Here is a 26,356-nt window from a genome sequence, read left to right on the forward strand (position 1 = left end):
GTTCAGTAAACATGTTTCAAACCCATTCAGTTCTGCATGAAGCGGTTAATACTCTCATTGGGGACAAGTAAGTACAAGGGAGACAAAATTCATTAAAACTTCATGCAACATGGACTATATGCTGTTTTACCCTTTGCCAAACACCTGCATTGTTTCTTTAAAAGCACTGGCCAAGTTCAGAGCATGCTCTGTCTTTGGTCATATCAAATATTCAGTGCAGTACGATGCTTTGAATCAGTGAATATTACATCTCTTGCTGCGGAGAACCAAAGTAATGTATATACATACGTGCTGCTGCTGGTCTGGGGGGAATGGATGTTGTTGATGCGCTAAGCAGAGGGTCTGATGAGGGATCCAGAAAACTGCTAGTGGGATGCTTCCTCTCCACTTGGCTTTGTCCGTCTTCTAGTAATCCTGATTCGACCCCCTGTTGCCTGCTCTGCTTGCTTTTGTCTAGCAGGTCCTTTCCAAAGAAAGCCTCCTGAACATGAAAACACAGGACACCAGCCAGTGTCACCTAATTTTTCTTGACATCATTCTTAGAAAACCATCCGCATCCATTTAAACCCCATGTGAACTTAAGTGAAACAGAAAAGCTTAGAAACTAACAGCGAGGTTACTCTTGGCCTCACCTTATCGGGCCAACCTCCACCAACCACTTACACCCATAAGTCATCTGCTGTCCTGCTGCACTGAGAAACTAAAAGCCCAACCTGGTGCTGTCTTAATAACTAATGAAATAAGCTTCACTGTGTTAGACCTTTAGGTTAGACTCAATATCCCCCGTCACCCCTGTACCATGGTGGGATAAAGAGCAGCACTGACAGCTGCCGGTGGCTTAATGCATCACATATCCATGTTTTAGCCAACACAAGGTGACAGACGGATACTAACTGGGGACACAGAGCCTTGGAGTTACATCCATGTTAAGCTATTGTGTGTCAATTCACAACTAAAATAGGGGCCAATTAAAGGGTATGATCAAAAACATCTATCCTCTAATATGAGTATCTTTGGGCTTTTCCCCTTTAAATAAAAATAATAAAAAAGGCTCACAGAAGGAGCACTAAGCACAATAGTTCTGTGATCAGACAATCTGCACAGGAGAGGAACGTTTGCACAATAAAATATATATATATATATATATATATATATATATATATATATATATTTTTTTTTTTTTTTTTTTTTTTTTTTATAGGGGTGCAACGATATTCGTATCGATATTGAACCGTTCGATACAGTGCTTTCGGTTCGGTACGCATATGTATCGAACAATACAAAATTTGTAATTTATTTTTATCAACTTTCCTTCTGAGATGCTGTCTGTGTTGAGCGCTCAGTGAATCTGCGTTCGACTACTCCGCCTAGGCTGCACTGTCGAGCGCAGATCCACTGAGCGCTCAACACAGACAGCATTGTCAGAAGGAAGAGTGCAGGGCAAGCTAGCGAGACAGAAGTTAAGCTCTCCTTGCAACATGGCAAATTGAACCTCCCCCACCCTCATTCAGATCTGGTGTTTGGAATTATTTTGGTTTTCATGTGATGTATGACCCTGAAGGTAAGCGCGTCATGGACTAAAGTAAAACAGTATGTTGGATGTGCCACGCAATGCTCAATTACATGGGTGGGAACTAGTGTGTTAGCGCAGTTAGCTCGTTAACGTGTTGGCCGTCTAGCCCCATGCACGGGGCGATCAGGGGTAGCTCGTTAACGGAGATTTGCCGTGTTGTGGCGTTAAGGTCATTTCAACGAGATTAACCTGAAAGCACTAGTGGGAACACAACGAATATGACTGCACATTTACGCCGACATCATCCTAGTGCAAAGAAAAGTGGAAGCAGACAAAAACAACAAGCACACGCTTCAAACTTTACCCGAGTCATTTAGACAGCCGTTAGCACATGATTCTCCTTATGGGGATCTGATATGTTTAATATGCTGCTGAGAATATAGCCCAGAAGAAGCGTATAGTATAGCTTTTATTTTGGAAAGAGCCATTTCTCTGTAATAAACTCTCTTTTCCAAAGATGAGTGATTCCTCAATCAGATACAGGGCTCGCAAAATCGCTAGCCCGACGTCCCGGGGCTAGCGATTTTTCCAGTTGGGCTACCAAAATCTATCTCTGCCCTGCCCGTCGGCCTATCGTAGGAAGGAAAAATATATGTCAATTAGGGCTGCCACGATTTGTCGACTAGTCACGATTACGTCGACTATCAAAATCGTCGACGACTGATTTAATAGTCGACGCGTCGTTTGAAGCTTTGTAAGATCACAAAAGACGCAGGAATAAGTAGCAGGATTTAAGAGTGTAATAACGGACTGAAACAGAAGATGGCAGCACTGCATGTACAAGGATGCCAGCTGCCGTTAAACCCCGAAGAAGAAGAAGAAGAAGCAGCTGTGTCCCAGAATTCATAGCGCGGCCCAGCTCAGTTTCCAACAATGGCGGCAGCTGGTTAGTTTTAATATTACTCTTATTATTCTTTCTGGGTCACAAAATAAACGTTTAACATATTTTCAGCCGAGAATGTAGCTGTGTAAACCTCAAATATCGGCTCAGTTTATCAGGACACCACATATTTTCAAAAGCGCTCCGACGTTTTCGGAGACGTCTGTTACCCACTAGCTCGATAGCTAGCCGGGGGCTAGGTCACTAGCGCGGTGAGAACACCGGACTCCCGGCAAATTGTTTTCAAACCCACCGCCGTCTTTCGCTACTCAGGTTAAATATATATGAGTCACTTAGATAAATTAAAAATGTTGTTGTTTGGCTTTTTTTTTTTTTTTTTTTAGTATTTTATTTGTTCCTGAGTAAATCGGTTTGTCTGAGATTAAAGTTATAGTTTTTACACAGCTGAATAAACGTCAAGCAGACAGCTGATTATCAGAAGTGTGAGATGCTGGAGAATATACTCCGTTGTCCTGTTATATTTTAGATAGCAAGGAGTTTATTAAACTTCACCGAAACAATCTGCAAATTTCATTAAAATTGAATAAACTATCATCTTGTCTTTATTTTTAGTTAGCACCTTAAAAGCTTAAAGCTGTAAGCTAATGATAGTTATATAAGAGCATATGCTGCTGGTGCAATAAGCTGTAGTTTTACGTCCAGTGGATGATGATCTGATTAGTCGACTAATCGCATAAATAATCGGTGACTAGTCGACTATCAAAATAATCGTTTGTGGCAGCCCTAATGTCAATGCTTTTGCATTCTTTCGGAAATGTAGCTGGGTAATTATGTCATTGGCATCGGTGAGCCACTGTCAATATGTGACATATTGAAATCGCGTTTGAATTTGCGCTTGTTTTTTGCTTCCACTTTGCAATCGCGTGAACTGTGTATAGAGAGCGACAGCACTGATCTGTGAGTGATGATAATTTGTGCACAAATTCCTCTGACATCGTCTTATTAATCGTTAGCTTACTATGCAAACATGACAAGTGAAATCTCCCGCAGCAAGCTTAAACATGTGAGAGGTTGATCGCGCAGAGAATCGCTGAGCTTATGTGAGTCGGTGTGTAAAAGCAGCAGGATTTATATTTGACTACGATGACCTGGATGACTGAGAACCTTCACAGACAGATATATATTTCAGTTCTGCTGAGCCAAATAAGACAGGTCAGGGTGAAGAAGTGATAGCCAAAGAAAAGCTTACCACAAAACGGAAAAGTTATGACAAATCAGACTATAAGGCAAAAAGAAAGTGCAGCTTTATGGTTTCATGGACAAAAGAATTTCTGTGGCTGCAATATGACGAGCTAAATAACCAGGGCTGCACATAAGTGGTCCGCAGGTGCGCATTCGCTGTCAAAATAAAAAACACGCACAAGGGTTAGGGTTAAATTTAAAAACTGTACTTTTGAGTTAAAATATATATTTATAATTTTAATAAATGACAAATTAAAAAGGCATGAACATTTTTTTTGTATCGAAAAAATATCGAACCGTGACACCAAAGTATCGAACCGAACCTAACCGTGAATTTTGTGTATCGTTGCACCCCTAATATATATATATATATATATATAAAAACTTAATATCCATTTCCAAAATTAAAAAAAGAACAAAAAATAGAATTAAGAAGTAAATCTATAAAATAAATTCCTCCATGATAGATATACTCCACAAGGTTAGCGTGATATAGAAATGTAACAATATATTCAAATTCTGTATATACAAGCAAACAGTGATGGACGCTATCACGGACGGCAGACCTGCAGGTAGGTTGGAAATGCCTCCTCCAGTTTTGTCTTCTTCTTTCGATATCGTTTCTTTATTTTTTCTGGAACTTCCGGTCCGGGGGGCGTCTCATCAACAGGAGTTTCCGGCAGTGCCTCTGGCCAGCCTGTAATAAACAGAAAAAGTATAGCCACTCTCTTCTAGTTCTACAGTTATCTCTTATTTTGAAAGACAGATTCACATACAATTCTGGTGCACAAACCTTCATCTTTTCCAATGAGATTCTCCGACACAGAGCCAGAAGAATCTTTTCTGCAGAGGGATCGTTTAGCCTTGCCCGGACCTTGGCCTGGACGGCTTCTTTGACGGACCATGAACCCACCGATACCTTTTAAGAAGTTATAAGAAATATATTTATAATACATATAAACATTTTATTTGCAGTTATAAAGGTTACTTAATTTTCAATATTTTAAATATAGACTGTCCATTGTATTCAGCTTTCGGCAGAGAGGCCGTGAGATGGCAGTGCTTCGCTACAGCGTCGGCCATGTACTGCACCATTTTACGCTTCAGAGGAGCTGTCTCCTTCAATCAGGTGCCCTACCCGGCCGGTACGGTTTCCTCTTCCTCTTCTTGCCGCCGTCAGCCCCCTTGGAGTCATCTTCTGCTGGCTCTCGCTCCAGGCTTGAGTCAGACTTTGCCTCACAATCTAGGAGCTCCGCCTCTGTGAGAGAGAGACAGAGCACCCAGTGATGGTGAGTGATAGCCTTGCAGCAGAAAACATCCCAGCCAGGCCCCTCAGAACAATGCCAGGGTAAATTCTTTGTGAACTCCACTTAGTGGCAGAATATTAGCCAGATTGAAATTAAGTTCACCAGTCCCATTAATCAGGACGGCAATTTCCAGTGAGGCCCCACCTTCTCTTTTTGTAATCTCATTCCTAAAACATTTTATTAACTCTGAGTAAGAGGGAGAATTTCAATACATGTAAGTAAATATCACGCTAATTCTTTTACTATTAACTCAGGGGAAATCTATGCTTTTTGGCTAAATTTTAGTTTGGCGTCCAGTCACACCCTGCTTTGAATATTCATCTTTTATCCATCTACAGTTCCCTATACCTTTACTCATTAATCACATCTAGCTAGCTCTCGGCTCATGTTATAGCAGCCTTCACATCAAAATACAATATGTCATGTTGCTAGGCAACATGGCATGCAGCGATTGTAATTTTACACTGGGGTTAAAATGATACCTTTGGCTTTTCTAGGAATTACTGCTAATATTTTTTTTCTTTTATCCTACACAACCAAAAATATACAAAACACCAGCCGGCTGCTACATATTTACATATGTAAGTACATATGTAAGTAGATAAATACAGATAATCATCTGAAAATAAAGACGCTTCTGTGAAGACATGTACCTCTGTTGTCCTCCATGTCTTCATCACGAGAGAGCTCTGAGAGGGGGTCGACTGGAGCCTGAAGCACTGCCACGCTGTTCTGGTTAATGATCTTCAACTTAAGTTTTGGTTTGGGCTTCCTCCGCCGTGACGCTGTAGCAGATAAGCTCTGGAGTTGGCAAAGTCCTGACTCTGTCAAACAAACACCATCCTGGGTGTAGGTCCTTGACAGATCTGAAACGACCAAAAAATGTTTGTGTGTAGTCAATAAACTGAGGTTGTGCAAGAAAACAAACAAACAAACAAAAGAACCCAAATTGATCGTTTGTTTTCTGTTGTTCTTTTGTGACCTTACCAATTTCTTTAGCCTTTGTGACAATCTGTGTTACTGGTAGTGGCTCAGTGGTGTCTCTGATCTTGGTCACAACTGTAGGAACACAACATAGCCGCCATTAAAACAAACAAATGTCACAATTAGGGTGCGTTGATTTCCTCTTTTTGTTGAAACAACAAAATATGTTTAGCAAAGTTATGGTGCTCCCACCTTTAGTGGTCTTGAAAGTTCGGCACATTGTACAGTCAAAGCTGCTGTCTGCAGCTTTTTCTATGTCTTCCTCTGAGTGGAGACTTTGACATGACGCATGAAACCATCTGCGTACACAAAAAAAAAAACGTCTTGATAAGAACCAGTTATTTTAGGAAAATTGGTAGAGAATGATCCTCTAGAGCTGATAGGTTCGTAGAAAAACTACACACCTGTCACACTGGCGGCACTGCACGATGATTGTGCCTTCGCTGTAGTCCACCAAGCAAATTGGGCATGTTGAAAGGCTGGCACAGGGAGCACACAGGGTATAATTATTCTGCCACTCACACCTTAGGCCTGGGGTGGTGGCACCGCACTGCGTACAGGACACACACCTGCAGGAGACAGGAAGGACAGAGGTCATTTAACCCAGGTTACTTGAAAAGGGATAACACAGTTGTATCTGTGCTGCAAAATCCCTTCTCCTCCCTACACTGTCTTCATGATGCTAATATGAAAATATTTTCTTTGTTTCCATCGCAGTCCATAAACACTTGTTGTTTCTTTGTGTATCTGATAACGTACACCATTTTTAAACAGACGTAAGCAAGTAAGCATTACAAGGCAAACAGGAAAAGGTAAAACATGGTAAATTGCCTGCGCTGCTTGTAACAATAAACATGTTCAGTCATTTTCAGTAATTACTAGAGATGGCACGATACCACTTTTTTATGTCCGATACCGATATCATAAATTTGGATATCTGCCGATACCGATATGAATCCGATATAGTGTTTTTTAATCAACAAAACTGTTTTTTTTTTAAATGTCTTGCTGCATTTTGTATAAGTTCATACTCAAGTTTAAAACAACAACTACACTAAAGCTATTCTGTTATACCTGTATGCAAAAAAAAATATTTCATAGTTCAGCAATACTGATCAATCTAATAAACTTAAACCTACACCATCCTCCCTATTCTGGTATTTTAAAGAGTACTTAGCGTAAATATTAAGCAACCTAACTAATAGGGTTCCAACTCCCAGCAACAACAAAAATAAATAAATAAAAAATAGGGAACCACCCCTCACGTTCCACCTCATGATGCTTAATCGACGTAATCAACCTTAATTTGATGCAGTGTGAAAAAAAATGCACAGAAATCAATTATTTTTCAAGAAATATTAAATAGATTCAACATCTTTCTTCAACAAAATTGCAGACTGCACAGATGGTACCTTCCCAAAGGAAAAAGTACTAGGGCAGGGATAGCTCAGTAGGTAGAGTGGTGGCCCCATGATCGGAAGGTCGGGGGTTCGACTCTACTGAACGGCTACCCTGAGGTACCCCTGAGCAAGGTACCGTCCCTACACACTGCTCCCCGGGCGCTGCACTGGTGGCTGCCCACTGCTTCACTGGGTGAATGGGTTAAATGCAGAGGAACTATTTCCCTATGGGGACTAACACGCACACTTTACTTTACAAATAGCTTACTAGGGTATATTAGACTTAATAGTTACTATATACAGTAATTGACTTCTATTCATTTTACATCAAATTAAAACTTTGGGTGTCAGATAATTATTTATTAAAAGCTAGACATTTTAAATGAGAATAAGAAAGAAAAGTATGTCTTTGTGCCCCCTTTTCCCTGTTAATGCCCTATCGGCCCCCCTGGCTAAACTTTGCTAGATCCGCCCCTGCACAGTTACCAGCCATCAACTACGTAGAAAAAGATCCTGGAGTAGAAAGTAATATTAAATAAATTCTAACAACAGCTTATCAAGCTTAAACGTGCTGCTGTTGTTTATCCGCTGGTTTCCTCTTTCTGGTGCAAAGTGGGCCAAAAGCAAACTAGAGACACGGACTCGCAACAGAAAAGCCGATCAGCTGATCATTAAGCAGTTTCATGATTGAAGTAGCAGCAAGAAGAGGCAGTCACTTGTTAAGCTTAACGCAGGAATGCTTTACAAACATTCAGAGATGGACTTACACACTTGCTTTACTTCTCTCGGGGATAACTTTGTCGGAGATGAAATGCCGGGTTGGTAGCAAAGCTCCAAATGCTATCCAGACCACCGACAGGTCCCGCATGCCACAGCCGCTCTATCACGTGATGCATACTGCTCCGACGTGCTAACGTTCTGAGGCGAGTTACGGCTTTTCGCAAGTTTTGTGATATTTAATGGATCGGATTACATTTTTTATTTTTCTCCGATATCCGATCCAGTAATTTAGGTCAGTATCGGACCGATACCGATACGTAATATCGGATCGGTCCATCTCTAGTAATTACCACATTAAAGTTTAGTTTTAATTTAAATTACTGCCTGTCTGAAGCAAATTTTGGTGTAATGATCATAAAGCTACTCACCATTTGCACTTCCAGCTGTCCTTGGGAACATTTTGCAGTGGAGGGTCCAGGCAGTATGTGTGGTAGCTAATGTCACAGTCGTCACATAGCAGCAAGCGGCCAGGATCTGTGGCCTGACCACAGGCCTCACATACGGTACACTCCAGACAGCGCCAGCCTTTGCTTAGCACCACCTTGGTGATCTACGGGGAAATGACAAGGGGACAGTTTCATGTAGTTCAGTTTGCCAAATGCCATTTCTAATGTACAAACTCAATAGCGACATACTATACCTTAATGCCGACACAGAATGGATGGTAGCACTGGCCACACTGAGCACAGGCCAGAAGACGGCCCTCTGCACCAAGACCAAAACTCCCACACACCACGCACATGTCCTGAAAAGGAAGAAAGACACTGACTTTCCCAACTTCCCAAAGCAAGGTTTAGAAAAACCCCTAACACACTACCGCTTAAAACAAAACAAATGAAATCAAATAAAATCCGCAGCTGCTTAATTTCATTTTTTGCAGAATAGGAATTCCTGCCTATTGTCAAACTTTTTGTCAAGTCTGCTTGTCACATACAAAGGTATTTATATTTTAAAAAAAACGCTTTTGTAAGAGACTGGCATGTTGATGTGCTGGTCCTTGCAGAGCTACATGTTGTAGCTGTCTACTGTCACCAGGGGGCAGCGTCAAAATATGTGGAACAACCCATAATTTGGGCTGTTCTTGTTATTGTTTGTGCAGTTGTCATTCCTTTAGCTTAGCTACTGAAGTGCAGAACAAAGATGTGACAATATACATATGCAATAACATACTTTTCTAAAGTGAAATGAAACTCAATTTAAAAAAAGAAAGAAAACTGCCTACTGCAGCCATTTTGGGGTGGGGTGGTTCAGAAGGTAGAAAAAGTCATCTGCTAATTGGAAGGTGGGCGGGTTGATCCCTGGCTGCTCCAGTCTGCATGTCAAATATCCTTGGGTAAGATACTGGACCCCAAGTTGCTCTGCAATGTGTTCACTGGGCTATGAATGAGTGTGAATGTTAGCTAGAATGCACTTAAATGTAGAAAAAAGTGCTTGTGTGAATGGGTGAATGAGAAATGTTGTATAAAGTGCTTTGAGTGTAAAGTAGAAAAGCGCTATATAAATACCAGGCCATTTACCATTTTCTAAGCTTGTCCTTCACACTTAATCATATTTATTTTTCCACACCTCTCTCTTTTGTCAGAGGACTGCAAGCACGAATGACAGTACTGATTGCATTAAGCGTAAATAACTGCGCTGATAAGCAGTGGTCTTCTTAAAATTCTCTAAAAATTAATGTACTACAATACAAACCCTAGTTTCTGCTTACTTCAAAGTCTTGATTAATATTTTGCAGAGACTGTCAGCAATCACTCATATTTTACAGAGAAAAACAGCACACAGATATGATTTGGGGTAGAGAAAGTAAGAAATAATCAAATTTCAGTGTGATCCTGTGTTATATAATTGACTGTGTTTCCTGCAGGCAGTATCTCCACAGGAATTAATGATCTCCAGTGGGAGAAATCTTTTTAAGCACAGACTGAATTGCAACCCATGAATTTTTGCACGTTGAAGGTCTGAAATTCAAAATGAACCATGTCTGAACACTTATGTGTAAACATAGAGAAAAAACACACCTGTTTTAGTGTAAAACTATCATTGCTGGAAAATATGACCACTGTGTTATGCATTGCATTCTCCTCTTCCTCCTTGACTGGGTATGGGTTTTCTATTGTGGTGACCTGCATATAAGGAGAAAAACCCCCCACAAAATAAACAAAGTGTGACAAACAAAGATAACGCTGCTTGGAATATTTCATTAGGGTCTATAGCTGAAGGGAAAACTAACACCAATTTTAATGTAGTGCAATATCTCAAACGGAAACAGCACATACCCCAGGGTTGATGCTGGGACTCACTCCATTTTTCCCTCTGGCCCTGCCACGTCCTGCTCTACCTGACAGACCAGCCCCTCTTGGCCGCCTCCTCCCGGGAAAGCCTGAGCCTCGCCCCTGTAGATAAAGAGACCAAAAATATAAGCTCTGATAATGACTACATCACATTTTACAAACTAAAGCAGGCAGACAAAAGTGCCAAAGTTGGTTTTATGCTTGCATACGCAATTGATCAGTAGCCAGAGATTTAAAGGTTTCTTTTGTCCTCTGATATATTATTTGAATCTTTTTTTTTTTACTGCCCAGAGAGGTAATGATTTTCTTTGTTTATATGGATGCAAGCTACTACTGAAAGTACAGCCCGCACGATGAGTAATTTACCTATTGCAGTCTGTTAGTAATACTTGGCTTTAATGTGTTTTTTAAAAGAACTGTCAGCTTGTTTTAAGGGTCAAAACTACATTTCAGAAATATGTAACATTTGATCATCACGTCAGTGTTTGATATGATGGGAAAAAAAATCAACCTGGTTCTTGACATTCTGATAATTCATGGAAATGACTGTTATTTCAGAGGTACACTTCAATTTTTGCCAGACAACCAGCATGGGAGAAAGTGAAAGAGGCCTCTGAACTGCTGTTACAGCAATACAGTGTTCCACTCTGCCTTTTGCACCTTTCTGACAGCAGGTCTCTAGCTAATCACGAATGACTGACTTATGTTTAACTGAACTTCTCAGTCCCTGCCCTTAAAATCCCACAGTTGGCCCTGATCCCAAACTCAGGTCTCGCCTATTCAATATTCCTCCTAATAGGCGCACTGTATGATGGTATTTAACCTGAGTTACACCCCCTACCATAGAGTACAAATTAACCCTTACCCAGTATTGCTAAGAGTAATGGCTGTCACCATGGCAACAAACTGGCTTAGACTTCTCACAGAGTCTAAATCTGAGAGGAAAAATGTACTTTAATAAATACAGCTACATGAATGGGTTTAAGTACAACACAGAGAACACATTAGTGCATTGTGGACAAAGAGGAAATGGAACACTCAATGCAAGGATCAGCCAATTATCTGAGCTAATATTCAGCTTTTCGTTCCTCCTCTCTCCCAGACTGTCTATATAGTTATTATTTTTTACCATTTTATTTTATTATCTTGATCTAAAAATGTGTTACTTTGGCTCTCATGTAACTTTGATGTATCTGTAGTGACCGCTTTGTGGTCTCAATGCCCTGCCCACAGCTCCCGTTTGGTTAAATGTAACACTTACAGCTACTGTGCAACAAGGCAGGTGCAATGCACCTGGATTCTCATGAGACCATGATCACAATCACAAAAGAATCCATCTTGACTAGCTTTAGCTTTGTGGCTATAGCTGAAGTTGTTTTCCACCAAGTCTTTACCGTTCAAACTGTTGCCCTTTCTCTCTTTGTATAATCTGTGAACCTCCGTACTGATATGATTAAAATGGCGATAAAAACTGATACAATTCTACACTTGTGCCTGTAACCCAGCCATGGTGGCAGCAACAGAATGCTTTAGGTTACAAAAATCGAGAGGTGCACAACCAGCCAAAGTGACACCAAAATGGCCGCAAGCGTCGGCGGATGTGACGTCAAGGGAGCAAGCGGTGAGCATAAAAGTGCCATTAGGCATAACATAAGAGACTTGTTTTTATTGATAGCCTGCGAGGTTTTCTTTGGTATTCTTTACAAAGATGGCAAAATGAAAGTCTAACCACCTAGCCAATAAATGCACATGTATCCTCAGTGCAATTGGTAGCTCTTATTCTGCTCTCTAGCATTGGTGAGCTCAGCATAGCAGCACCCTTTAGCTTACACCGGATTGCCAAGACAGGACCTTCACTACTAGCTGTAGCAGCTTCCTTGGGAAGAAGCTACAATACAAGGTCCTCCACAATAGTAGCTTGGTCATTGAGCCAGTGGAAATTGGTTAACAGAAACTAAACACCAACATGAGAGCGAGAGGTTTGTCTACAAGTAAGTAAGTAAGTAAGACAGCCGATGGCTCTGGAGGGTGGAAAAAAACACCTAAATAAACTGGCGAATAAATGTAAAATACGTTACTGACCCAACTGGGTAAAATCTCTACGTGGGAGCTTTTGAAACTCCTCCCTGCGGCTGGTTTTTCTTCTTTGCCAAGCACTGTGCCCTACAGTATGTTGCCCTGATGGTTTGAAGTTAGCTTTTGGATTGATGTTGATAAACAGATGGGTTCATCAAGTATTTTTTAGAGGAAAAAACCAAAAACAAACACTTGCTAGATTGCTCTGTTTAAGGTCTGAAATTAACACCAAGAACCAAATGTAGGTAGATTTTCCAAAAACGGTAAAATAATACCTCCAGTCACATAATTAAAAAAACTAAAACAAAAAGAACATGCTAAATGTGTCAAACCTTGCTATGTTATGGGGCCCAATGCCCTATAACATTTTTTTTTTAACTGTTTTGAGGTTTCCCCCTCTCTCTCTCTCTCTCTCTCTCTCTCTCTCTCACACACACACACACACACACACACACACACACACACACACACACACACACACACACACACACACACTTTCCACACCTGTATTCTGCAAAGGTCCGCTCCTACTGCATTTCTGATTCTGACATTTATGTCTAAGCCTAACCATCAAACTATAATTATCTCTGGGGCATAAGTGGAGCCCTGTTAAATACCGCATATTGCTACAAAGACTGTACTCCCATGATCTATTAATTACAACAAGAATGTCCAGTTTTCCAGTTACATTAAACATGTGTCATTAATAGCTTTAGTGGTACAATACACTGAAAATAACAAAAAATACAACCTATTTGTATTACAATAGCATAAATAAGAGGATTTAACAGTTACGCATTGTTGTTATTACTCTAAACTGTTTTAGCCACTGTCTTTATTCTGCAAATGCATATCCATTTCAAATGTTGTTTGTCTTCAGCTTTGAATCCATCTGCATTTGTTTTTTTGTTTTTTCCTCCTTCACTCAGGATTATGCCGCTGCTGGCAAACAAAAAACCTTGAGTAATGCATTACCTTCACTTTCACCTGCTTAACGGCTTTTTGCTGTGTTGCGAGTATCTACCTGAACAAGGTTCAGAACACAGAAAGCAAACTATAGAAGAAATACAGAAGCAATGTAACCAGAGAAAACAAACCAGTAGACACAGCTCCTTTTGTGACCTTAAATTCTTGCGGTGCACCTCTAGTTGGCCTTTTCTGTATTCTCATCGTAAAATGTATTTTCTGTTCTTAAATTCACTGCAGCAATTGAGCCCTTCCAAAATTAACCAGCAAAATAGCATTATAGTCTGCTAACAGTACCAGCATTTAGAAAATGTTGAGTTCTCTTTCATAGCATTCGTTTCGTGTCTCACTATGGGAACGCCTCCTGCGTGACCTCATCAGAAGCTCAAATACCATTACGCCAGCCCTTACAGGCTGGCTAGGTGACGCCCATGTCAGGAGGGGCCAGTGCCTCCCTATATAATAGGCTGACATAGCGTCAGATGTCATTCAAAAACCTCTTCTCGCTTCTCACAGAAGCCTGTAGACAACTGTGCTATTGGGTGCTAAAGCTAAACTGTCCACAGATTCGAGTGAACAACTCGGTCGCCGGGCGCTTTGTTCCCAGCTTTCAGTTGTCCACTAGCATACAAGCAGTAGCAATACTGTTCTGTGGCTAGTGCGGGTGCCAAGTAGCAATACTTTCACCCAGGGAAGTAGCAATACTTTCCGAAAGCGAAGTAGCAACACTTTGCTAATAAAGGTACCCCTAGCTTCACCATCAGGTAGCAATACCCTTCGACACTAGCGGTTTTACACATTAGGTAGCAATACCTGTAGAAAAGTAGCAACACTTTTCACCCCACGCTAGCGAGGAATAGCAATATTCTCCGCACTCAGTGTCAGTCTCGCTAACGTGCGCAACCCTCTAGCTAACCATGGCTACGACGGCCAACGAAGTTGCAAAACTTTGTCCTTGCAGCAAGAAGATTTCTGCCTGGGATACACACCCCGTGTGTGCGGCATGCCTGGGCTTATCTCACGCTCAGGCTGCCCTGACACCTGCACACGACTGTATCCACTGCGCGGCTGTCCCACGCAAACTACTCCGCCGCAGGCTAGCTCGCCGGGCTAACCTGTCGGGCGGCGACCCTTTGCTGTGTGAGGCTGCTGCGGCGCAAGGAGAAACTGAGATGCCCGATGATTTGGCCGCAACGCCAGGGCCGAGCTGGGCAGAGGCAGACCCTCAGCCCATCGCGACCGCTTTCCCGTCGCTGGAGGCACACGGAGATCGTGTGTTTTTCCGCGATGCTGAAGTCACCTGGGGAGGAGATGCTAATGAGGAGGACGATTCCACCTCCTTGGCTAGCATCAGCTGGGCTGCAAAGCCCTCGGCTACCGGCGAGGTTGAAAAACCGACACCACCGTCTCCCCTGGATCTCGACATGCAGGACATGTGCAAGCGCGCAGCCGCTAGGCTCAACATCCCGTGGCCCGCCATACAAACAGAGGTTGTAAAGTCTCGTTTTGACGGTAAGAAATTGCCGAAGGCAAAAAAGACGGGGAAGCATGTGTTGCCTGTTTTTCCTGAGCTACTCGATGAGATAGCGGTGACGTGGAAAGCAAAACCTTACAGCGAGAAACACCCCATCAAGGGGAGCTCCCTGCTGGATTGTGAGGGGATGGAGTCTATCGGCCTCCGCCGGATGCCACAAGTGGAGCCGTTGGTGGCGAGCCATCTTCACCCGAAGACGTCTCTGTCCTCATCGGCCCCATCTCTCCCCTCCAAAACAGACCGCTTCCTGTCTAGCCTTACAGATAAGTGCTACAAGGCAGCGGCTCTGTCAGTAAGAGCCCACAACGCCTCTTCTATGCTAATGGCTTACCAAGCTGAGCTAGAAGAGGACATGACAGCTAACACAGATACCACAGTGTGGGATGAAATCTGCGTTATAACTGACCACGTCCTCCGCCTCCACAAGGTAGCCATACAGGCTACTGGGAGAGCCATGGGCCTCATGGTTCTTCAGGAGCGAGCACGCTGGCTCGGGCTCACCAACCTGACGACTAAGGAAAAAGAGGGACTCCTCGACACCCCTGTCGTCCCTCACGGTCTCTTCGGTGCGGCTGTTACATCCATGCAGAAGAGATGTGAGGAGAAAAAGAGAGATGATGAGGCTCTGAAACTCTGCCTGCCGAGGAGGGCCCAGCACGCCACCCCAGCAGCGCCGCGCCAGTCATTCGCGCAGGCAGCGTCTCGCCCGGTCCCCGCTTTCAGGATTCCCAAAGTGCCTAAGACGCAGGCAGCCCCCCAGGCTGCCGGGGCCACTAAGAATCCATGGACTCGGAAGCAGTCTCCCCAGGCCAGACCTCAAGCGGCCCCTCCTCCTCCCCCCGCTGCCGCGATCGTGAGGAGGAAGAAGCGGCCGGCCTGACAGCCTCTCCTCTAGGCGGGAGCGAACCCAGTTTCCCCCCTTCATGGGCCGCCCTGCCGCCTCCCAGCTCCGTTCCAGAGCAAGTTCAACGGGACATGTTCCACACGAGCACTTCTCTCATGCATTCTGTATTAAAAAAGCCCCGACACGCGCATCCAGGCAATTTGCCGAGGGCGCTGTCGAGTGTTGCAAAACACATGAGAAAATCAAACATGCTGAAAAACGGAGCACCGTCTGCCATAACGCAGCCCGTGGAGACTCGCGTTTCCACGGCTGTGATGATGCAGATGAGCCCGTCACCTCGCTCGCCTGTGACAGAGGTGACGGGACGCCGAAATGGCGTGTGTTTCGCGCTGCGACCACAAGGGGGCGCCAAAACGCCATATTCGGTGGAGTGGCCAGTGAGCGCTCTGTCTCTCCACATGAAGAGCTGGGCCACCTGCACTCAGTCAGCATGGGTGCTGAGGACATTGAAAAAGGGCTACAGGCTGCAATTCAGTGTCGCTCCACCACAATTCAAAGAAATTGTTTACTCTCGTGCTCCGGGCGAGTCTGCCAGTTTTCTCCTGGAGGAAATTTCCACCTTGAGAGACAAAGGAGCTATAAGAGTTGTCCCTCCCGAGGAAATGCACAGCGGATTTTATTCAAGGCATTTCCTTGTGCCAAAGAAAAGGGGGAGGGGGATGAGAGCCATTCTGGATCTCCGTGCCCTGAACCGGCATTTGAGGACATACAAGTTCAGGATGTTGACGCACGCCTCGCTGCTACGGTTTGTACGAGCGGGCGACTGGTTCACATCAATCGACCTGAGGGATGCTTATTTCCACATCCCCATATATCCCCCACACCGAAAGTATCTGAGATTTGCTTTCCAGGGGATGGCATACGAGTTTGTAGTCCTGCCTTTTGGTCTCTCACTGAGCCCAAGGGTGTTTGTGAAATGCACCGAGGCAGCAGTGGCCCCGCTCAGGAAAAAGGGCATTCGGGTGGCCACGTACATCGACGATTGGCTGGTGGCAGCCCCAACCCGCCAGGGAGCGACTTGTCACACAAATGCTCTCATACACCATCTGGAGAGTTTGGGTTTCCAGATAAACGTGGAAAAGAGCACATTGACGCCAACTCAATGCATTACTTTCATAGGGCTCAGCCTAGACTCCCTTCGGGTGAGGGCTTTTCTGTCCCCGGAGAGAACGGCGGCCATACAGTCATCCCTTGCACTGTTTCGCAGAGGCAGCACAGTGACCCTCAAACAGTGCCAGAGGCTGCTCGGTCTGATGGCTTCTTCTCTAGTGGCGATAACACTGGGACGCCTGCACATGAGAGGCTTTCAGCGCTGGGTGGGCTCGCGGGGACTGGACCCTCACCGAGACGGCCACCGTCGCGTGAGAGTCTCTGCAGACTGTTCACTCGCTCTCCGCGAGTGGAAGAGGCCAGGTTTCTTGTCTCAGGGCGTTGCCATGGGGGCAGTTTCAGCCAGGAAGGTGATTTCCACAGATGCCTCTCTTTCCGGCTGGGGGGCCACCCACGAGGGCAGAACAGTGAATGGGGAATGGGGCCCTCACATGCGCTCCGCCTACATAAACTGTCTGGAACTGCTGGCGGTTCACCTGTCGCTAAAACACTTTCTCCCTTGGCTGAGAGGTCATCATGTTTTAGTGAGGTCGGACAATTCCACCGTTGTGGCCTACATCAACAGACAGGGGGGTCTGGGGTCCCCCAAGTTACACACGCTGGCACACAGACTGATAGTCTGGAGCAGTGCCCACCTGCTGTCACTGAGAGCAACTCACGTGCCAGGGATCTTGAACTTTGGAGCAGATCTTCTCTCCAGGGGCAACCCGCTGTATGGGGACTGGAAGCTTCACCCGGAGGTGGTGAAGCAGATCTGGCTGCGATTCGGTCAGGCGACCGTGGACGTTTATGCATCCAGGGAGAATGCTCAGTGTCCCCTGTTTTACTCGCTGCACGATCAGAGAGCTCCACTCGGGGTGGATGCTCTAGCTCACGAGTGGCCGAGAACCCTCCTCTATGCTTTTCCCCCAGTGGCCCTCATTTCTCCAACTCTGGCCAGAGTGAGGGAGAGAAGTCACTATATGATCCTGATAGCCCCGCACTGGCCAGGGAAACACTGGCTGGTGGAGATTTTTCAGCAGCTGTGCGGCCCTCCTTGGCCGTTACCACTACGCAGAGACCTCCTGTCTCAGGCACAGGGGGAGATATTCCACCCCCACCCAGAGAGGCTAGCTCTATGGGCTTGGGCCGTGAGTGGTTTAACCTGAACACGGTGGGGCTCCCTCATAGTGTTATCGACACTATTCAGTGTTCTAGAGCATCGTCTACTCGGACGCTATATGAGCACAAGTGGCGTGTGTTTGAAAGCTGGTGCTTAGAATCACAGGCCATCTCTTTTCAGTGCTCGGTGGCTGTGATTCTGTCATTTCTTCAGGCCCTGATTGATAAGGGTAAAGCCTTCTCCACCATCAAGGTGTATTTGGCAGCAATTTCAGCCTGCCATATTGGTTTTGAGGGAAAGACTGTTGGCCAGCATCCCTTAATATGCCGTTTCATGAAGGGTGCACGCCGTAAATTGCCTACGTCTAGGCCGTTGGCTCCATCGTGGGACCTTCCCACAGTATTGGCTGCGCTCTCCTGTTGCCCATTTGAACCCCTGGAACAGGTTGAGTTGAAATTTCTGTCCTTGAAGACGGCTCTTTTAATTGCTTTAGCTTCTGCTAAACGTGTGGGAGAGATCCACGCTCTCTCAGTGCATCAGTCATGCATTCAGTTCTCCTCGGATAATACGAGGGTCTGTATGCGGCTCAACCCTGCCTTTGTCCCGAAGGTTGTCGGCGCATGTTCCCCTATAGAACTGCCGGCCTTTTGCCCACCGCCTTTCTCCTCAGAGGAGCAACAGCGGCTGCATACCTTGTGTCCAGTCCGTGCCCTGCGCATTTACATGGACCGAACCCAGAGTGTCAGACAAAGTGACCAGCTGTTCGTGTCCTGGGCTAAACCACATATGGGAAAGCCTGTGTCTAAACAGCGCCTCTCCCATTGGATAGTGGGAGCAATTGCCTTGGCCTATACTAGCGGGGGCCTTCAGCCCCCTGCTGGCTTACGTGCGCATTCCACTAGAGGTCTGGCAACCTCATGGGCTCTCTTTGGGGGAGTTTCTATTCAGGAGGTGTGTGCAGCTGCATGCTGGACCTCGCCTCATACATTTGCTAGGTTTTACAGGTTAGATGTGACAGCACCTAACCTAGCACATTCAGTCCTCAGTGCAGGTTCTTCCCAGGTGGGGGCCTCTCCCCTGTGAAGTGCTGTTGGGGACAGTTGTCTTCTTAACAGGCATGTCTGGCAATCCGGGAGTCAGTATTTCTCCCATAGTGAGACACGAAACGAATGCTATGAAAGAGAACTTAAGGTTATGTATATAACCCCGGTTCTCTGAGTAGCATGAGTGAGTGTCTCACCAGACCGCCCTCCTTGCTATGGAAGCGAGGAAGAGGTGGGCTTGTTTTGAATGACATCTGACGCTATGTCAGCCTATTATATAGGGAGGCACTGGCCCCTCCTGACATGGGCATCACCTAGCCAGCCTGTAAGGGCTGGCGTAATGGTATTTGAGCTTCTGATGAGGTCACGCAGGAGGCGTTCCCATAGTGAGACACTCACTCATGCTACTCAGAGAACCGGGGTTATATACATAACCTTAAGTTATTTGTATTACATTTTAAGTTTTACAAAATGTTGTGTGCCACATTGTTTATCCTGTGTGTTATTAATTGACATGTTCAGCTAAGATAATATGGGTCCCTGTACTACACAGCGCTTCTCGCAGTATCAAAAAAACATCATTGGGGATACAGTGCTGAGAGCTACAGTACTGTGCAAAAGTCTTCAGCCACTCCCGTTTCTTTACATTTAACAAGGAAAATGGCCATAACAGAGTCTGCATGTTTTTTAGATGACTATGGACACTTACTGGTAAAACAGTGAGTGTCCATAGCCATCTAAAAAATGACTCTCCTGACCTCCTCCAATCATACTGACAATGATCTGAACCAAAAATTAAAAAATTTGGTTTTAATCACCCCATCAGACCTATTGTAGCTTTACAGACTACACTTACAGACTGTTACAGGACTTTCAGTTCAGTCAGTTCTTATGTAACATGGACTATCTCCACCTCTTCTCCCAGTTTCCCTTCCTTATGAATGGTTTGACAGCCATCCTTCGACTGAGATCATTTCTGATGAGACTTGAGTGAACAACATATCGATCAACTGAAGGACGAGATGCATCTCTTCAGGTACTGTGCCAGGTGTTTGCTGATTCTCCCCCCCCCCTCCAATGTCTTAAGGATATGGCTTTCACATACTGTTCATGTACTGTAGAAACTTCCTTACCCTTGTCACTTTTCTTTTGTTCGCCACAAACCAGTTTCCTCAAATGTGTTTTTAAGGGCACACTGCATACAATGTGAGATATGCCAGGATTTTAGCTAAAAGCTCTTTATGAATAATTTTGTTGGTGCATAAATATGCCTGAAAAACTGTCATCTTTGACAAATACAATTTAACACTCAAGATACAATTTAAATTTATTCTTAGCTAAATTATCTGCTGTGGGCAAACAACACTGGTTCATCCCGTGAACCAGTCCCTTTTTAAAAAACCTGAATGATTCATAGGTCAGTGTTAAGTGGCTTAATAAACAAAAACATATGGAAATGGTCAGGTACAAGCACTAGACTGAAAATAAGTGAAAAAACAGCGAATGTCCAAAGAAAACTTTAAAAGAAGATCACAAAGGCTGATGAAAAATTGTTCATGGTCACTTAAAAAAAAACAAAAAACAATAAAGTCTGGCAAAATATAAAGAAATGAAGAGGCTGCTTGAGATTTTTGAACTGCACATCATGAATTTCGGCTTGACACCAGAATAGCGGCATGTTAAAAAATAATTACATAAATAAATAAAAATAAAATCCTTTTTAGCACTATACCATACCCTTGATTACGCAACTCCAATCTGTAAAAGCACAAAATTATCTTGTTTGTACAGAGTAATATTTCACTTTCACCCTAAAAACGTCATTAGCTTAGTCATTGGTATGCGACTACCCCTCTCACTTTAAGATTACAGTAATTGTTGTTGTTGGCTTCAGTACACATTAGTGACATTCAGGAACACTCAGGGAGTGCGCGTCACTTTGGCAAACAGAGGGCTAACAGAGGGCAGCTGCTGCCCTGCCGTCTCTGGTGAGCCATGGTATTTACCACTCTGATGCTCCAGCCGGGACTGCCAGAGGACTGCCTGGTCTTTAGGACGTCCCAACCCTCTGGCTGGTCTGGTGACCAGGACAAGGGTGAGCTCACACTGCTATGGGGACTCCATGCACCCTAAGGTAAGGAGGGGTGGGTGAGAAAGTGAGAGAGGGAGAGAGGGAGGGAGGAGGGCGACAAAAATAAAAGAAAAAAAATGCAGCAACTTAAAAACCAAGCCAGCAAAGAAACAAAACATACAAAGAAAGATGTTAGAGAAATGTAGTGAGCTCCTACTGTAGCCATTTGGGAATCACTCAATACACACCCAAACTGTGCAGAGGTACAAGAGAGCATCTGATATGCCAGACTAGAAAGAGGATGAGTTATTAGGTTGCATTCTCTGTTAAAGCGAACCCTTTCATGCACATGAACTTAAGAAGTATCTTTGGAGAGCATCACTGTGTTAGTTGCTTTTCAAGCAGCAGAATTTGCCAGGAGTATCAAGGCACCATAAAGCAGGAAAGGAGGCCCTGTTACCTCTTGCCATGACAACCGAGTATGTTTGGCATGTTGACAAAACAGGGGCACTGCGTCAGTAACTCAGTAGACGAGTGTATCAGATAAAAACATGCTAAATAGAAAAGCAGCATTCAAGTTTTTTGGGAAGAGATTTCTCCTGGCCTTGTGTAACAAATTAGTTGGATTCATATGTTGATTTTAGAAATGGGATATATGTAGAAAGAAACGGTGCCAACTGAGTTAGTCTGTCCTCACTGGCATCATTCACAGTGTATTACAGTCATGAGTGTAATTTATTTTGCTGACAGTCAGCTTTCAGTTTACATTATAAACTCTAAACACTAATATTATAAGATTAATTTTTTTTTTTTTATATAGCCACAAGTCACTCACTGTCACTGATGGTGTAATAATGATATAAATAGGATGTGATAATGGCAATGATCACTGCAATATGTGATTTGATGAATGCTCATCCTCAACAGGACTGATGTTTGTAACATGGACATTGGATGAACAGGGAGACTGATTGCTATGCCAAAGGTGGAAGATAGCGAGGGCCATCAGGAAAATGTGATTTAGCGCTAAAATTGCATCTCCTACAGAAAATAAAACACACTCAACTCAGATTTACATAAACACTGTGACTAATCTTGTGGTGCACATTCATGTAAAGAGAGTGCAAAGAGTGGATAGAGCACCATTCACTGTGTTGTCCTAAAATTTCATTGAAAAACATATACTCAACCCCACAAGTTTCTTCAACTCTTTCAACCCAACATAATCTAATTTCATAAACCCACAGGACACCAACCCACATAGATTTAGGAGTGCACAAGATAGAAGCACCAGTTGTTCACCTACACTGATCTGGTTTATTAGTGGGACAGGGAACATCACAGAATCAGACAGACGGGGACAGAAAAATCAACAGTCGCTGTGACATGATGTTCAGGTTCCTACCTGTTTCACTCGTGGTCTCCCAGGAGAAAACTTCCTCTTGGTGATGGCTGGCTTTCCCATCCCAATTTTGGGGGTGAATGCTATGAGAGTGGTGGTGGGCATTACACTGCTGTGGTCACTCATTGATGTTAGAATCTGGGTCTGAGTTAGTTCTCTGGGAGATGTCCCTCGAGCCAGAGGGGAGGAGTTGGAAGGTGAAGAAACCATTTCAGCTAGCCTTTCCACAGTTGTTTTAAGGGGTTTCTCCTCTAAAGACAAACTGGGAAATGGCATACTTGGCTTTTCCGGTGTAGTGTCCATCTCTTCTGATGTAGAAGTGGAGGGCTTAACAGTCTCTGCCAGGTTTCTGTGAAAAATACCCTCTCTCCTATCACTGTTGAGTTCTTTTGGATTAGTTTCCAGGAAAGAACCCCTGACTACATCCATATTTGAAGGCTGGGGTAGTGCGACTACCATCGGTTGGTCCGTGAAGGGTACTGATGCAGTACCTGGTTCTTTGGTGGTTGAGATGATGGCCTTAAAATCCTTTGTGCTGGGGTTGACCATGCCCTTTTCAGGGCAGGCCTCAGTATTTGCTGGTTTGATTTGTATTGTGGTGTCCTGTGTCTGTAGTCCCTCCGTAGAGTGTTGCGCTGGAATAGACTCCTGGCTCAGAGTCACTGAAGACGCATGACTCTCTGTAGATGCAAGCTGGGTTCTTACTGCTGGTTTTGTTTCTGAAGAAGGAATTAGGTTATTAATGACAAAGATTTAGATTTGGTAGAAAATGTACATCTTAAAAAAATTTGACACATTATTTTATCTTTGATAATAAACCATAAGCATTGTAGTTAACCAAAACTTTATAAAAACTATTAGATACAAATCAATATGAGTAAAGTGGTAAATAAATAAGTGGCCTGTACAAACCTGATTTAATTTCTGCTGGAATTTTGACAGAAGGTTCAGTAACCTGCCTCTCTACTATGTCTGCTCCCACAGAGATGTCTAAAAGACAGATTCAATATTAACAAGATTAGGTATAAAATATACATCACTTCATTAAAAGCAAGAATAAGACTCTAACTTTGTTCACAATATCTTCAAAGTGGTTAAAGAATAAAGAAAGCAGCCCATAAGCACAGATGGATTTGGAAACCCAGCAAGAAGACAGTTCTCTAAAAATTATGTTTCCATTAATTCTAAAAACACTCATCTCAAATCAGCTGGTAAAAACAAGCAGAACTAAACAATGATGTAGTTTCCTGAGACAATGACACCAATATCACTTTCTTTCACTCGTGAAAGCACCGTGAGAAGTGTGTGAGAAGAGTTGATTTTGGGTAACAAGTGGTCGCAGTGCAAAAAACCACATGAGGTAAGCTTGTATCACAGACTTCATTTTGGTATTAATATAGTCTCTCCTGTTTTCTCTCATCACTTTGGTTTTGTAATGTGTACCCCCCTTTCTATTTGGTTTTATAGCAGAGACAGCAATGCGTTTGACTAGTCTGGTATGAATAGAACTAGTCATTGCTGGCTATCAGGAATCCAAACATCGAGCCAGTATTCTGCCAGACACCCTCTGACAGTACAGATAGCCTAGTCTTAAGGAGGCGCCCACCATTTCAATCCACAAGTTCCCATGTCATACTGATCCTGACACACACATGCACCTGCTACGCATCTCTGCCAGGGAAGGGAGTAACCATGACAACCAACATCCCAGGGTCTGTGTGCTCTGGGCTCATGACTGTGCAGCTTGCAGGTGCTCATCCGGTGCTGATGCCAGAGAGTCAATTAGAGAGATGGGCCTCCAACCATCTCCAGCCATCAGCTATTGACCAAGCTGAACACGCATTCACATTCATATTAACACCTTACTTCCTATATCTCCTACAGTGAATAAGGTGACGGTTTAGATAAACATGCAGCTCTGATTAATGCAGTGAAGGCCTAAAGTCAGGCCTCGCCTGCATTCACAGAATGGATCTAACAGCATCTGTCAGTTAAGTCACTGTAAGCCTGTTGTTAAACCCTGAGGGGTGGTGAATCCTGGCAGGTGATGAACAGCTCCAGTTAATGACTTTAATTGCATTACACGAGTGGGCAGCTGGCAGCATAGTCATCATCACATGTTTTTTAAAAAAAGGAAAAAGTGGGGAAAAAAAGAGCATAAATTAAGTACAGATTAGTTCTTTTTTTAAAGTGTCCTATTAATACCTAGTGAAAAATTATAACTGTTCAGTTCAGAGCCTTTAACCCCAAACACTATATTTTAAGTAAAAGGGGTATGACATGTTAAGAGAAGGGTAGGAATAATACTGTTTTGTGTTTACTGTTAACTTTAAAAAGTTAACAATTAAAAATGTATGCACAATATAACAAGTTCACTCCACATGTCTTTAAAAACCACAACCAGTAACTCACTGCCTCACCAGGTAAATCCAGTAATGAATAGGGATGGGTATCGAAAACCGGTTCTTGTTGAGAACCGGTTCCCACTGTTTCAATTCCTTGGAATCGTTTGCCACTTTTAAAAACGATTCCCTTATCGATTCCAGTCGCCCCGAATGACGTCATCACGTTGAGTAGCGTCTTTTACCCAGTAGGAAACACAGCGCCTGAGCGGCGCAAACGCTCAAAAGTTTGGTTACACTTTATGAGAAAGGATGACAACAGGGCAACGTGCAATACTTGCAAAGTAGAGATTTCATCAAAGGGAGGAAACACTACGAATATGCAAAAGCATTTGCTCAAAAAACACGCGATTGCTTTCAACGAATGTCGTGTTTTTGATCCGCTCCGGACTAGCGAAGCTCAACCCAGCAGCAGCGGTAGCGTTTCCACGTCCTCTCCCGTTAATACTGCAGGTAACTAATCAATTAGCATTGCATATTATGTTAGCGCGATTTACCTTATTACAAAACCTGCTATTACTGTGCGTTGCATTTAGATAACCATGATGAGAGAGACAGAGTCTGGCTGGCTCAGATGCTGGCAGTTCTCGCTGCAGTCTACCGGTAGCGTCTCCTTTCAGGCCAGGATAGACGAATGTCACCCAGCAGTGTCTAAGTTTGTGGTCAAAGGCTTGCACCCATTTGCCACAGCAGATGCCCCCGATTTCACTTTGGTAAGTGAATGTGTTTAATTGTAGGCAGGACATTACTGGATATTCTTGTGTAATTGCTACAGAATAATTTATGTTAAACTTTGTTATTGCTACAGGAGAATATTAATTTTATTATTTTACATATACATTTTTTTTCCTGGGGACCCTGTGACACCCCATTGAAGAGCCGTAGGCTGTGGATCTCTTAAGATCTCACTGTTGGGTTTGTAAGGCCATGTTACTCCTAAATTTCTATCTTGTTCAAAGAGAAGATATAAAACAAAGTTCTAAGCTAATCGACTTTAGTGTTCTCCTTTTTAAAAAAAAAAGAATCGATAAGAGAATCGATAAGAGAATCGATAAGGAATCGAATCGTTAAACAGAATCGAAAATGGAATCGGAATCGTTAAAATCTTATCAATACCCATCCCTAGTAATGAAACAGTGAATAGCTACAGGAAAAGTAAAATGAGAGAACATTTATATGGTGAGCAGTGCGGCCAAGCTGTGTGAGTAATAATGAATGAATGAGCCAATATAGCTCAAAGGCAGGTTAGCAGTCAGGGGATCAGCGATATCACCATCATGCTACTGCAATCCATTCTCTCATCAGTGGAGTCTGCTGCTTAGACAAGA

At 43.7% G+C, this 26,356-nt stretch overlaps 2 protein-coding genes across 6 annotated transcripts in view; one reads left to right on the forward strand and one right to left on the reverse strand.

Moving 5' to 3' along the window:
* Positions 1-26,356, reverse strand: part of kmt2cb (lysine (K)-specific methyltransferase 2Cb) — a 93,781-nt gene that overhangs the window by 24,997 nt on the left and 42,428 nt on the right. For 4 of the 5 annotated variants that reach the window (XM_085377322.1, XM_085377321.1, XM_085377319.1 and 1 more), the window contains 15 exons: positions 23,539-23,616; positions 22,630-23,345; positions 21,160-21,282; positions 10,404-10,520; positions 10,146-10,250; positions 8,768-8,872; positions 8,496-8,677; positions 6,352-6,516; positions 6,140-6,246; positions 5,951-6,022; positions 5,617-5,829; positions 4,795-4,914; positions 4,450-4,575; positions 4,223-4,353; positions 289-481 (listed from right to left, as the gene is read on the reverse strand). In XM_085377322.1, coding sequence (XP_085233448.1) covers positions 289-481; positions 4,223-4,353; positions 4,450-4,575; positions 4,795-4,914; positions 5,617-5,829; positions 5,951-6,022; positions 6,140-6,246; positions 6,352-6,516; positions 8,496-8,677; positions 8,768-8,872; positions 10,146-10,250; positions 10,404-10,520; positions 21,160-21,282; positions 22,630-23,345; positions 23,539-23,616 — 2,553 coding nt within the window. The remainder of the gene's footprint in view (positions 1-288; positions 482-4,222; positions 4,354-4,449; positions 4,576-4,794; positions 4,915-5,616; positions 5,830-5,950; positions 6,023-6,139; positions 6,247-6,351; positions 6,517-8,495; positions 8,678-8,767; positions 8,873-10,145; positions 10,251-10,403; positions 10,521-21,159; positions 21,283-22,629; positions 23,346-23,538; positions 23,617-26,356) is intronic. The other variant, XM_085377320.1, reaches the window with a different exon arrangement.
* On the forward strand, positions 16,087-18,156 carry LOC146613412 (uncharacterized). The gene has a single exon (XM_085377555.1). It carries the CDS (start codon positions 16,087-16,089, stop codon positions 18,154-18,156), a length of 2,070 nt encoding a protein of 689 aa, XP_085233681.1.

The sequence above is a fragment of the Diplotaxodon limnothrissa genome, linkage group LG18 (genome assembly GCF_057381915.1).
Source record: "Diplotaxodon limnothrissa isolate DT_005_m linkage group LG18, D_limnothrissa_male_GT1.1, whole genome shotgun sequence".
In the NCBI taxonomy this organism is placed as follows: domain Eukaryota; kingdom Metazoa; phylum Chordata; class Actinopteri; order Cichliformes; family Cichlidae; genus Diplotaxodon; species Diplotaxodon limnothrissa.

Coding starts and splice junctions, on each gene's coding strand:
- LOC146613412 (XM_085377555.1), top strand. CDS start 16,087: ATGCTGAAAAACGGAGCACCGTCTGCCATAACGCAGCCCGTGGAGACT.